A 14,659-nucleotide genomic window follows, 5' to 3' on the forward strand; every position below is an offset into this window, starting at 1 on the left:
ACATCTTAAAAGAGATGCTACCAGTTCTGTTCTAAGTTGCTTACAGCACTTGCCTTTCTTCGGCCACAGTGATGCTTTGCTGTCTTTGGCAGAAGAGATTTTATTTTGGTGGTCACCCAGAATTCTCAGTACGCTTTGATTTATTCCTCTGAGAGTTCCTCATTAGGTCCCATTGGCACTCCCCAGTAAGGAATTTCTCAGACTCCCAGCCCTGGCTCTCCGGGAGTTGATCATCTCTAACACGATTGAATCTGACATGGAACTACATACAGCTCCACCCTTGGATGTAAACTTGGCTTTTCTTATGAGACAACATTTATTCACTGTCACCTTTAGCAGTGTGATATGGACCTCTTTTTTGTGAGTCCAACCTTCTAGAAGTATCCGTGTTTATTTCCTATTTAGAAATGTATTTTCTTCTGTTTAAGAGGTACCGAGACCATTCTCCTTAGTATTTCTGTGCCTCCCTCCATCAGGAAATTTCATGCGGCCCTGTCCACTGGCTGCAGAAGCAGGAGCCAGGGGTCCCCATCCCAGCCAAAGACATGCCCGCCGCTGCCCTCCTGTGACTTCTGGGCAGCATCGGAGGAGCCACTGTGATCTCTTTGCTCCAAAGCATGAAGGAGAATCTGACCATGAAACACACTGAAAAATCCTCAAGGGAACTGACCAGCAAAAGTCTCCGGCTAAGATAAGCCAGAAAATCAACTGCAGGGCCATAGAGAGGTGGCTTGATCCAGGAGCAGGAATTTGGGCTTGCACTTGGTGACTAATTCTCATTCTTCTCTGCCACTGACTCACTTCGAGGGACAAGTGACAGTCACCCCACCCCGCTTTCTGCAGGGCTTTGGTATTATTTGCAGTAAACAACAGAGGGAATGAGCTCAGCCCTCCCCCACCTTCTGCCTGCTGCTACATTTATAAATACTCTGTCACGTAATGTCCTGGCGTAAGCACGAGGGAAGGTTCACAGGGACATAAGCATCACCTCCCAATTAGAATGTTTGTAACTGCTTGCCACTCATTTCAAACTAAGCATGTTGGTATCTGTAGACTTGCCTTAAAACACCAGCTCACCAAACCCAGGGTCTCTAGGGCCCAGGGGAGAGCAGGGTGGCAGGCCCCAGGCCTCACCCAGCCTGCTACCTGCCACCTCATCCTGGCCGTCACCTGCACCCGCTCCTCATTGGTGAGCTGAGGATTTCTGTGCCTCCACCTACATTATGGGACCAATGGTGACGTCCATTTTCCAACTTGTCAAAGTGATGTTGCCCAGAGCGCTCTGAGGCCCTGGGGCTGTTCTGCAAGATGAGATCATTGTTGCTAAATTTGCCTTTGCTGACAGCCCAGACTGGATTCCAGGGCCCCTGGCAGGCTTGGGAGCTGGTCGGCTAGGGGAGAGTCAACAGTGTGCCCCAGATCCCGCCGCTACGGCTATCCACGGAGAGGGGGTTTCTTCTCTGACGGTTTATACCTCTCCCCTTTCAGCTTCCCAGATTCTCTATTGTAAAGATTTGCTTTCATCACCAAAACCCCACTTTGGTCTTGGAGGCTTAAAAGACCAACATAAAAACCAGTGTAGAGAGTGTGCCCAGACCGGCTGAGAAGTGGCTTGCCACATCTTCGTTTGCCCTTGTGTGTCTTGCATCGCAAGCACTGACGGTTGGTCTTTTGCAAGCACACCTCTAGGGATGTGAGAAAAGTTGGGTACCACAGCCTAAAAGAGCCTCTCCCCCACTGGTCTGTGGTCTATCGTTCGGACAAATGAGCTTGGAACTCGAAGGGTCCCAGGAACTAGAAACGAGACATGGAGGTCCCGTTAAGGAACCAGGGCCAATGGAAAGTGGACGACAGGATGGGGCTGCTGCTGTCCCGTCAAGGAGGCTGGGCCAAGGTGTTCCACAGAAGTAACAGTTGAGGGGAAGAGCTTTCCTGCTGGGAGGACTCAGCCAGGAGCACCTTCAGAGAAGTTGGCCCTGGAGGGATAAAGGGAGGGAGTGACAGACATCTTGCCAGGGTCTAGCTGTGTATTAGTTTCCTGTTGCTGCTGTCACAGATGACCACAAACTTACTTAAAAAGAACAGAGATTTACTGTCTGATAGTTGCGGAGGTCAGAAGTCTGACACGGGTCTCAGTGGGCTAAAATCAAGAACCAGCAGGGCTTCATTCTTTTCTGGAGGTTCTAGGGGAGAATCTGTTTCTTTGCCTTTTCCAGCTCTCAGAGGCTGCCCACATTCCTTGGTTCACGGGCCCTTTCTCCACTTTCGAAGCCGCCACTTTGCATCTCTCTGACCCTTCATCTGTAGTCTCGTCACCTACTAACCACAGCTAGGAGAGGGTCTCCACTTTTAAAGGCTCGTGCGATCAGATTGACCCCACTCGCATGACCATCAGCAGAAGCTGGCTCCTCCACAAAGGTCGAAATCACTGCTTAATCGGTCAGGGCCTCTTCAGGAGGGAAAGGAGAGGATGGAAGATGAGAAAAAGTGAGCAGCTACTATGTGCTGGGCGCTTTGTTACCATAAAAGACATTTTTTCACCCCACGTGCATTTTAGAGCTCATTTTGGCTTCACCACCAAATGCTCAGCTTTGCGCAGGGGAGAGGTTGGGGCACACAGGGAGTCTGAGGTTCCAGAATGGAAACACTTGGAGCTAACATTGTGGGTAGCCCTCCATGCTGGAAGCTTCTGAGCATCCCGGGGCCTGTGTCCCGAGCCTCAGAGAGAGAGCGTCTTTCCTCTCACCGCCTGAAGAATCCCTGGACTCTCCCACAGGCATCTATACTTACAGGATTGATCTCCACTGGGCTTGTGAAAAGGAACAGCTGATGTGTTATATAATTCCTTTTTTCTTCAAATGTGTGTGTAACAGTATGTGCCTAAATATAGTGTTTGTGTGTGTGAGGCGGGCGTGGCGAGGGGTATGGGATTGTTCCTGGAAAAGCTGAGGAGGACCTGTTGGCCATTTTTGATGACTTACTCTCACACACTCCTCTGCCTTGCTTCTCATCTCGTTCTCCCTCTCCTACTTCTGCAGGAAGAGGGAGAGAAGTCACCGGGCAGCGAGCATGGAGAGGGACACTAGGCGCATTGTCTGTTCTGTTTTTTTCACCGTAAGGCCAGGACTTCCCCGTCTGACCTCAGCCCTCTGGATTGCTGAGATGAGATTTTTTTTTTTTTTCCTTCAGAGTTCACTGGGAGTGTGCAAACTAATAACACTATTAGGAAAAATTATTTGTGTAGAATGTGCATGATGTGTTTTAGTATTAACATCGGTTTACAAAATGATAAGCAGGGACAATTTCTGGTCTCCTAAATGTGAATTATAAGTTTTCAACGATACCATATGTGCATGTATCAGTCATTTAAAGCATTATAGGTTGAGTATAAAGATTTTCCTATCTCTGTTTTAATTGCTTTGAACTTATATCTTAGGCTCAGTTGATACCAAATTAGAGTTTTCTGCCACTTTTTCCAGAGAGTTGAGAACTAGGAGGGGCTTTACCAGCTCAGTCACACCAGAATTCATCAGGGAGCACACCCAGGTATACCTGGGAACCAGCCAGTGAGCCAGCTGGAGTCTGGATGTGTAAGTGTGAGTATGAGTGTGTGAGGGCCATGTGTAATCACCTCTGATGGCGTTAGAGGAGACAGGTGTTTCATTAAGTTTGATAGATTTGGAACATTTTAACCACGCGTGGTGGGACGTTGGCACGCTGAAGTGAGCCAGCCATGGTCCCACTGCCCAGAGGCTGTATTCCTCAGAAGTGCTGTGGTCCAGGGGTGGCATATTTCACCACTTGGACACGGCTACCCTGAATGATGAGATTGTCGAAAGTATCGGCAAGTCTCGGAAGCAGTGCCCTCCCACACCCCGGAGGGTGCGTGCGGCAGTGCTCCCCGGGGCCACCACGTCATGGGAACAGACTGAGAGTCTGGGTCCGTGGTTCACCGCTCGCTCGTACATTTCGTGATCTCGGGCAGTTACGTTGGCCTCCCCGTGTGCTAATTTCCCAGAAAACGCGCGTATGCAGCGAACCCGTTTTGGGGGAGAGCAGCCTATGAGTGAGCCAGTTTTCAGAGCGGTGGGATAAGTTGGCTGAAGTAGGGTAGGGAGGCCTTTCCCATGCCCCCTGCAGTGGGACAGCAAACAACGATGGTGGCCGGTGGCCTCAGGCAGAACCCTGAGCTCTTGCCTAATGGGTCACCTTGGCCACAAGCGTGTGTGAATGACTCAGCTCTGGAAAAATAATGCGAGCCCGTGCCCTCCCCATGGTAGGTCGGTGAACCTCACACCTCTTTTGGCCCCCAAACCGGCCACTCTGCAAAGCTGTGGGGATGACTCCAGGGATGGGGGCCGGAGCGCCTTCCCTAGTTTACTTACTTGACGAATCAGGAGGCAAGCGAGCCGGCAGGCAAATCAGGGCCTGTGGGATTTCGATCCCCTTCCTCACCAACAACGTCTCGGGCTGTCTTGCAGCTTTTCCATGTGTGAAACAAGTAGTGGGACTTTTACCTGACAGGGCTGTTTAGGGACTTGCTGCTGCTGCTGCTGACCAGCTAAGAGGTGGTGACAGTGCAAGTCTCTCTAAGAGGTTAAAACACATTCCCGACAGGTGACTTGCCCCCAGCAGGAGTCTCCTGCTGATTGCTCAGAAAGCCAGGCAACTGCCTCTGGACAGGCAACTGCCTCTGTGGACAGACTTCTTTAGGCTTCTTGTTACCAGCAACTTCCCTTTCATCTACTAAAAGAGCACAGCTTAAAAAATGCTCACCAAATTTAACGAGGAAGGAAATGGAGCCATCAGGGAAAGAAATGGGGCAAATGACCCTAAGGGAGGGGGTTACATCTGAAAAAGGTTGCTTTTGGGGTGCTCTTCACATCCTGCTCACATCCTGCTGTCACCTTGGAGGCCTCAGTTACCCACCCATGCTCCTCAGTTAATGAGGCTGAACTCCATGGGGCTCCTTGCAGAGGGAGCTTATCCAGGCTTCTCTGGCCAACACATATCTCGAGCTTGCTAAGTGACTGCTCCTACCTATCTGGTTAATGGCTTCAAGCTTTTCCATGTCCCGGGGAAGAAGCTGGGCCAAGTGGTTTCTACTCTCTGACCTCTGAGGTTTCCCAGGCTGAAGTCAGGTCCCCCGGCCCATGTGGGCACCTGGAACAGGGGCCTGTTTTTGCTCATGTGCTTTCTACACCCTTTGAAGGGGATGCTCTCTAGCTCTAAGCTGGCATCTCTGCTTACTGAACCTTCTCTTTTTAAAATGTACAGTTTTAAAAGAAGCAGATGGGCTGATGGGTGTCCTTCCAGCCCCCCTCTGCTCCAGCTCCACAGGGGGAGGCTTGACCCTCTCGGTCTTTCTGCTTCTTTTCCTTCCCCCAAACTTCTGCCCAGGTCCCGTCCAAGTCTGTGGTCACTCCTTGCTCATTTGGGCTCATCCAGCCTGAGCCGACCCTCCTGGCCCCATGACCCTGGAACCCCAGGACATGAGAAAGGAAGAAAGGCTTTTTCTGTGAACAGGACAATTCCTTGTCCACGGGTACAGTGCCATGTGCCTGGAGAAACTGCATAGGGCATTACTGCTGGACTACATTCTCTCGATAAGAAAATATTGTCATTATTTGTGTGCGGGAAGAGGCCCTTAGGTAACTTTGCAGCATTCGAAGGCCCATATCCTCTTTCCCTGAACTTCGATCGTGATTCTTACAAGCCTCTAAAGCAGAGATTTTGAAGCCTTTAGACACAGAACTTTTTCCTCAAATAACATCTTCTATGGAAATCAAACATAAAACTGATAAAAAATCAAGTCAGGTTGAAGTTGATGGATGGGGTTGGTGAGGGGAAGAGGGAAGTGGTTTCAGAGCTTCCCCTTGTCTTCCCAACGCCCCCACCTCCTGCAAGGCTCCTAGACACCCCATGGAGCTCACGGAGCCCTGCTGAGTTTAGCTGGAAGCCCCCGCCCGACACAAGTGAACCATGAAATCATCCTGATATGTGGGCTGTGTGTCCTGTGTTCCTGGGGTGAGGCCTGGGAAACTGGAGAGGTATCTGTATAAGAGAATGAGAAGAATGGGACCTTTCAATGCTTCACCATCACAGCCTCACAGTAGCTGTCACCTGGGCTCCCTAGGACTGCCTCAGGCTCTGAGTGACGGCCAGTCCTCATTTTGGTAATCAGTAAAGGTATTGGCCAGTGTCCTCAATGTCAATACTGCTGCCAGATCCTTAGGGACCTCTTCTAACATTTGAATCACACAGGATCATTTGCAAAGCCCTTTCCTGTGTTCCTGCACTTGAACGGCACACCTGCCTGAGACGTGGGTGCTGAGAATCTCGATTGTCCTTTTGCAGATAAGGAATCGGCTTAGAGAGGCCACCTGACTCAAGCGAGGTCACAAAACTAGTTAGTGGCGGGAGCTTTGATTCAGAGACCAGTACCACATTCACTATTCCACAGGTGCCTTCAACTGGCACATCTGGCAGCTCGGGTTGGAAGCAGAGCAAGATGAAGAAAGGCCCTGAATTCTAGCGGGTCCTCTGCTGCCCCCTCCTAAACCTTCCATCATCTTCTCGCGCATCTCACCCTCCTTCCAAGGTGAGCTAGAGCCAGGCTCTTCCAGCGCATATTCCCATTGTTACTTTTCGCATCTCGGCACCACGTGCATTGCTATTTTTACCCTGTACTAGAAACTATTAAGTAGGGAGAGATGTTAATTGGTATTATTACAGCAAACTGTGTCCTAGTAACATTGCAATTCAGAGGTAAGCTCTCCACTCTCCTCCCCTGCCTTTTAAGCGAAGGTAGGGATTTTATTCATTTGGCTGACAGCCAGCACAGGTTTCTATGGCTGCTGCTGGGCCTGAGGTGGGGAGAAAGAAGTGTTCAGGACTCTGACAGACACTGGACAGGCCGCTGGCCTCCACTCCGTGGTTAGTTTATGAGGGAAGGATGTGGGGGGGTGGGTGGAGTTGCGACGAAGTTGGTTCCGTTTTATCCACTGAAACTAGATTGGAGGGATAGTATGTCTGCTCAGGAAGCTCTCATGGGGTGCGGCTTACAGAGTCTTTGTGAAAGAATCTGGGGCATTTGTATTCAAGGTCCAGCTGAAAGTAAGAGATAGCGGCCATCACAGTTGTGTTCCCGTAAGCCAGAGCGAAGAATGAACAGATTAGAAAATAATAGCCATGAAGTCAGACAACTTTTGCCAAACTTCCCAAAAAAAAGAAAAGAAAGGGGATTCAACAAACCAGCTGTCCACTGGCTACCTGGGTTCACATCCTGACAGCTTTCTTTCCCTGCCGTGTGACCTGAAGCAAGCCTCTGTGGCCTCAGTGGCCTCAACAATAAAATGGGGTGAGTAAATTTATGTGTCTCCCTGGGCTGTTAGGAAGATTAAAGCACATTGCACAAAGCATCTAGTAAATACAGTGAAAATGAAAGCTGTTACAGTGGATTTTTTTCTCAAGTGTCCCGAGAATCTGTGCAGGAAGCAGCAGGAGATGATGGAAGATCTAGGTTCCAGCCTGGTCGTGTCTGCTGACTGCTTGAACCCAAACCGTGGCAGAGAATACCTTCCAGATCTTCTTGGTCCCCCTTCTCTACCGTGGGAAGGATAATCAGTTTGATTTCATGGCACCCTAAAACTTCCGTTTTTTTATAGCGCTTATCATTTTATAAAAATGGTTATGACTATGTATATGCAATAGTTTGTAGAAAAATATAGAAAAAGAAGAAGGAAGAAAATAAAAATCACCTGAAATCGTACCACTTTCAGAAAATTATTCATGGCATGTGAGTGTATTCCTGTGTGTCTTTTTTTTTTAAAAATAAACATGTCCTTTAAATATACACACATGTTATATGTGTATATATATATATACACACACACATATATATAACATATGTTATATGTATATCTTATATTATGCCTTTTCTCCACTTTTTATTCTGTGCATTTCTTCGTGTGATGAAATGTCCTTCAAACGTGATTTTTAATGACAGCCTAGAGTTTCATAATGCAGCCTTTGCGCTTTAGCTCATCATCTTTAAGCTTTCTGATTTTCTTTTTAACTCATTTATTTTCTGTTTCCCTTTTTATCTACTGTTAATTTTTGCTCCATGAATTGGATTTTTCTCTTTTTTATCTCTTCCTGGTGATTTGGAAAGTATTCATCCCATTTTAACTTCATAGTGGTTATCCTTAAGTTTTTGAAAGTGTATTTAAATCCATAAGCATCAAAGTTAAGAATTAAACAGTATGATTTTATGTCCTTCCATTGCCCCATTTTTAAGTATTTGTTTATATGACCTAGGAGTTAAGATGTTAATATTTTTGCATTATGATAATTTCAATATTCATTCATTCCTTTCAAACATTGTTTTTGACATGACTACTATATTTTTTTGTAATTGTAATTATACTCAGTATTTAGATAACTCTAACAGTTTATCATTACTCGTAGATCTGTTACATTGCAAATTTCTCACCTGTGGGTTCTTAATTTTGATTTGTCTCTTGGTAGACTAGCATTCATCTTTAAGACATTGTTTTGTTTTGTTTTGTTTTGTTTTGTTTCATGAGGGGAATACTGGTAATGTAATTTTAAGCCCTAGAATGTTTGAGAGTGTCATTCTGTTGACCTCACATGTAAATATCAATGACAACTTAGGGAGTATTTTTCTTTCCTCCAAGTTATTGAAATTACTCCATTGTCTCTGGGAGGTGAATATGGAAGAGAGGCCCGAGGCCAGTCGGATTCTGATTCCTTTGTAGCTTGTCTTTTCCTTATACCTGTCTCAGGGTTTGTAGAATTTTCTCTAGATATCGAAAAAGTTTACCAGAATATGTATACATGTGGATTTAATTTCTTTCGCATTGCATTTAAATATGCTTTTTCAGTTTACAGTGTGCTTTCTGTAGCTGAGTGCTTTCGGTGAGGTTTTCTTCAGCTGTTATGTAAACTTGCCTGATTCCAGATCCTTCCTCCTCGGTCCCATGTGGAGGACAAACTACAGCTGAGTCTGGATCTGGTCCCACCCATCCTTTACGTACTGTCAGCCGCTGTTGCGAGCTCAGTTGAGTAGGTGTCAAAGAGACCCTGTGGCCCTCAAGGCTACTAATATTTACTGTCTGGTCTTTTAGAGGAAACGTTTGCTGACCCTTGTTCTAGATACTATTTACTTTGATTTTTCAGGCAAAAGTCCTCTTGAATCTTACCGAAAAACAAATAAGAAAATTTCCCAAACATTCCCTTTCTCTTTTTTCCTTATAATAAATCTATCTCATAGAAAGATTTTGTATGTGTGAGCCCCTGTCTTTTTTATATTTATGTTTTAGTCCTCTAATAACCTTTCTGCTTATTTTTTTTTCTGTTTGTTCAGCCTTACACAGAGAGGTTACATGGGGAGGTATGGTGGTTTTCTGAGAAAATAGGGTGGGCTCTTCTCTGAAATGTTTATAGATTTCCAATACCTCTCTCTCTCTCTCTCTCTCTGTGTGTGTGTGTGTGTGTGTGTGTGTGTGTTTCACTGAAAAACAAAATTTACCCTCATAGTGAATGATATGTGAGCTTAGCAGAGGACAGAATTCCACTCTGTGCAGTAAAGGACAGAGAAACATGCATAGAGAGGCTGTGATGACGTACACTCCATTTTAAGCGTACACACTGCCTTCTTGCATTGAAGCCCCCAGTCCCACTTCTCAGCCAGCAGCCCACCTTCAGTTGTCCCAGCCTGATTCGGTGTCCTCCTTGGTAAAACCTTATCCATGGTTCTTTGGCACCTGAAGCTCTGGGAAGGCTGCAGCTCTGTCACTGGAGGGGTGAACTCGCTAGAGCCCCAGGAGGGAGGGGTGACCGTGCAGCTATTTTTTCCCACGTAGCTATTTTTGAAAGTATGTGGAGAATTTATGATTTGAATTCTTTTTATGTTGCACCTGAATAGTGCGTGGCCTCCAGAATTCTTGCCATCGACTGCCATCTTGTAATCTCCTCACCCGGACTTCCAGAAGCAGACAGTGAGAACGTCTACCTGCCCAAAGCTGCACTCCTCACTGAATATAAATACCGTGTGAAAGCAGCACCCCTTCACTACGCGTGTTCCCACAGGCTAGCAGGGCAACTGTTGCATGCGTGTGTGAGTGCGATCATTGAAGAGGGATCGGGAGAGAGAAGGAGCAAAGTGTGAGTGCACTCTTTGTACAAATGTGAATTTGAAAATCAGGCATTTTTGCAATTTAGTCAACTTTAACTATCCACACTTCTGGAAAGGAGATTTGATGCAGATCATGGAAACAAGCAGATAATTTTAAAATGATTTCCGTTTTGTTTTGGGATACTTTATATGAAGGGCAGAGGAGCCTCCCAATTCACATCGGTCCCCCACCGCCCTCCAAGCCCCCACCTGCTCCATTTACCTGTGGTCTGTGCTTACCTGGAGTGGTGTTAAAACAAGCCCAGATTCTCTGACACGCTGACCTTTGGCCTAAAGGTCTTGGGAAGCAGGACTATAAATTGAAAATGCTTAAGAAGAGTAAGCTCCATTCAAAAATGCAGGACCAGACCCTCATTCATCTTCTTTCCCTCTTATGCTTCACCTGAAAGAACCTGACAAAATCAAACGTACTCCAGCCTATCACTGCCCTTTGGCCTGTCTCTGGCATTTCTCTCTGTACTGCCAAGGAAATATGATCGTTCCAGTTCTCATTTGCGGCCATTCAGTTTGTTCCCAGCTTCTCTTGAATGATAGATTATAACCAAGGAGGTTGAATTTCAAATAAGAAAATTAAGACTCCTTTCCCAAACAAAAAATCTTATTGGTGTTCAAAACAACTTTTTAAAGTTCTCGCCCTGTGCTTTTTTGCTCAATTTTTAAATTAGGGGCTCTGTCGAAGAAAATTGTACTCAGGGGCATTGTCCTCAGAGTTTCTTTCTTTGTTCACACAGGCAGTGCAAAGGGTCAGAAAGCTTCGTGGCTGGGCGGCAGGAGGCAGGTGGTGGCTACGCTGTGCTCTCTGGTTTGGTCTTTCCGTGGAAACGTACGGGCCTCACCTGGGCCCCTGTAGATGTACGTATTTACGCTTCCCAAGCTGCATATGTTAGGGCTGTAATTGCAGCCCGTGTCCCCACAACATCACAGACGTGAAAGGAAAATGAGAGCTTTGCACGTTCCTGGGATATAATTACGGTAATCGGCAGGCCTTGTTTGCCGTGCTTGTCCCTTTCGGCATTTAGCCCAGCTCTCCATTACAGGCTGCCTCGGGAGCGGATGAGCTTGGCAGATCTGTTTCCCAACTTGGGTTTCTTGGGTGACATTTTACCGAACTACCATATTCATACGGGAAAGTGAAAATAAATATACGCCTTGGTGAGTGTTCACGCGCTGAGCTCTTCCATGTGACCGGTACACAAATCGAGACGTAGAGCATTCCGTGTTCCCCAGAAGCCCCCTCATGCCCGTTCAAGTCCCTATCCTCACCCTCCCGGGGACAACCACCCTCCTGACTCGTCACAGCTTAGATTAGGTTCTCCAGTCCCGTACTTCACAGGAATGGAATCATGCAGCACATACTCTCCTGCCTCATTCAGTTTGCTCTACTTTGTGTCTACAAAGTAGAGATTGGTCCATATCCCCCACATAGTTGTCGTTTGTTCATTCTCGTGGTCGTATAGCATCCCATTGTGTGGCTAGACTAAAATTTAGTTTTCTGTTTTATTGTTGATGAGCATTGGAAAGGGTTGCCGATTTTTGCGTTTTATAAATAGTGCTGCTCTTAACACCTGTGTGTGTGTCTTCTGGAGGCCATGTTTTCATGTGCCTATGGCGAATACACCCAGGAGTGAAATTGCTGAGTCATCACATATATTCAGCTTTAGTAGAAATTGCTAAATATAGACTAGATTTTTTTTTTTTTTAAAGGGCTTTTTAGTTGTGGGAGGCTGGTTAACATCCTCCCCAGAAAATAGCAGAAAGGGAATATTTTTTCCTTTTAGACAGCACAGCGTAGTGAGTTTTGGAGTGAGGTACCTGAGAATATTAGTTCAACGAGAATTTATCAAGTGCCCATTGTTCTAAATGACAAGGCGTATTAGTTTCCTATGGCTGCTGTAACAAATTCCCACCACGTTGGTGGCTTAAAACAATATAAACATATTCTCTTGGAGTTCTGGAGGTCAGAAGTCCGAGACGGATCTCCCTGGGTCGAAATCACGGAATCAGCGAAACCATAATCCCTCCAGCGGCTCTAGAGAAGAATCCATTTCCTTCCTTTTCCAGCTTCTAGAGCTTCATTTTTTAGCTCATGGCTCTTTCTTCCACTTCGAGGCCAGCGGTGTAGTATCTTTGAATCTCTCTCTGGTCTGTCTTCACATGGCCTTCTCCTGTGTGTAGTAAAATCACCCTCTACCACTCTCTTATAAGGAGACTTGTGATTCCATTTAGGACCCACCCAGACAATTCAGGACCATCTCCCTCATCTCAGGATCCTTAACTTAATCACATCCACAAAGTCTCCTCTGCTATATAAGGTAGTATTCACTGGCTCCAGAGATTAGGACCCAGTTGTCTCTGGAAAGCTTTAGTTAGTGTACCACACAGGGAGATACCATCATCTCTTGATTTTCACCGTATTATCCACAGATCCTGCCTTCATGAAGCATCGTCATGGTACACCACAAAGTTGCTCAATCTTTCTGCTATTCCCTAGGATTCTTGTTGCGCCATGGGTAAAGGTCAGTGGATGAGACCAGAGAAGCGTATTTAAAAGACACCAAGAAATTGTAACTTACTTTCGGTAGTAATAAAGACTCTTGCATGGGTAGGAAGAAAAATATCAAAGTACGAAACACCCTAAATGCAATGTGGGATCTCGGTTTGGATCCTGGAACAGAAAAGAGACATTAGTGGGTAAACTGGTGACATCCAAATATAAGCCTAGAGTTTAGTTGATTTTGTTTTAGAAATTGTGTCATAATTGTGCAAGATACTAATATTATGGAAAGCTAGGTGAATGATATACAGGAGCACTCTATATTAGCTTTTTAACTCTTCTTTAAATCTAAAATTACTTCAAAAAAGAAAATTAACAAAATACTGAGTTGTTAGCTGAATACCTTTTTCATATACAGAAAAGTACATTTACAATTTTTTTTAAAAAACACTTCATTCCATTAGTAACTGTGGTTTCAAAGATGTCAAATAATTTTAAGCTATGGTTGTTGCACATGACTATTTAAGCTTTTATAATGCTTTCATACTATCTTTGTCCTGCAAAAAGCTGTTTTATGTTCATTTAAAGCATATTAATATTATTGAATCAAGGCAAGAGAATTTTCCAAAACCCATTAAAAAACCTGGGTAAAAAAAAAAAAAATGCAAGGCACCCACTCGAATACCACAGTGGAAAAGCTCCAAATTCCATCTGTTTATGTGACATGGGAGACAGGGTCCAGTGCTGGCAGAATTAGTTTAGAAGGTCCAAAAGGTAATGATGAGATTTAAAAATATATAACCGTTGAAATATAAATGGAGATTGGTAAGTAGTGAGACAAATAAGATGACGTTTGCTCTCTCGGTGGGAACATATGGGTCATCTCCAGTTCTACCCAAGACCTCCCAGGGGGAGCTGGCGCTGGAGCTGAGGGTGGTCCTTGGGTGTGAATGGAGAGGGAGTCCTGCCTTCAGCCCCTCTGATTGATTCATCAACTCCTCCCTGGCCCTCCCCTCCTCTCCTTTCTTCCCAGCCCCATTACAGGGCTTAGTCTGTTTAGGGCTCCCCAGCGGCCCAGACAGCTCACGGCTGAGTTGTTATCTTCCCGTCGCACACTTATCTGGGCACGGTTAGAGCTCCCTAATAAAATTTGTCACTGACTTTAATCCCATCACTGTCCAGACCTGCTTGCTTAGCCTCTCTGCTTGTTTAGGCTTTGCTTGCACCTCCAGCCTCTTCCGAGGAAATTGGTAGAGATAGGTGTTCGAAGAGAGCTCTGGGCCCTACAGACAGGAGAAGCCAACCAGGGCCACCAAATACTTCTACAGTAATTAGGGACAAATGGCTTTAGTCTCCCTCCTGCCTCTGGGGCCCATCAGGGACAAGAAGCAGGAGAGGGGGACGCCTTCTCTTGTCCGTGCTGTGAGCTGCGGAGGCTGGCTTCTGCCTGTTCTCCCGAGGACTCCACGTACCCCCTCCATTCCTCCTGGGTCTCCTGAGATGCTCTGGGCTGGGGAGAGGAGGCTTTTAGTCAGCTCACTGGGAGCCATGTGCGCACACCCCCAAATTCATTGCGGGATATCTGGGCCCTGTGGACTGTCCTGGCAGGCTTCTGTGATTGTTGAATTCTCTCCTCAGCTGTGCGAGAGATGCAGTTTTGAAGCCCAGAAAGGAAGTCTATATAGAGAATGCAAAGGGAAATTCTCCAAGGAGCACTTTCGTTCAGCAGATATACTCTGGATACCCTCAAAGACATATGGACTGTGTCTGGTGTGTCACCCTACAGTGTGTGTGTGTGTGTGAGTGTATTGGGATTTGCTGCGTTTCCAAGTATAAATGTGAGCAGTGCCCCATGTGTGTGTGCGTGCACATGTGCGCGCGCGTGTGTGGTAGATACGCGGGCACACTATCCTATAAGCTTGCCCTTCCTCCCTCCTCATCCACTT

The 14,659-nt window shown here is 46.2% G+C and overlaps 1 protein-coding gene across 7 annotated transcripts in view; it reads left to right on the forward strand.

The window, feature by feature from the left end:
• PLXNA4 (plexin A4) overlaps positions 1-14,659 on the forward strand; it is a 418,364-nt gene that overhangs the window by 94,988 nt on the left and 308,717 nt on the right. The window contains exon 4 of one of the 7 annotated variants that reach the window (XM_039861054.1): positions 477-2,893. The exons of the other annotated variants lie outside the window; for them this stretch is intronic. Within the exon in view, the coding sequence (XP_039716988.1) occupies positions 477-569 (93 nt within the window). The 3' untranslated portion in view covers positions 570-2,893. Of the gene's footprint in view, positions 1-476; positions 2,894-14,659 lie in introns of those variants that run through there. 7 annotated transcript variants of the gene reach the window in all.

This window comes from Pteropus medius, unplaced genomic scaffold (assembly GCF_902729225.1).
Source record: "Pteropus medius unplaced genomic scaffold, Ma_sr-lr_union100, whole genome shotgun sequence".
Taxonomy (NCBI): Eukaryota; Metazoa; Chordata; class Mammalia; order Chiroptera; family Pteropodidae; genus Pteropus; species Pteropus medius.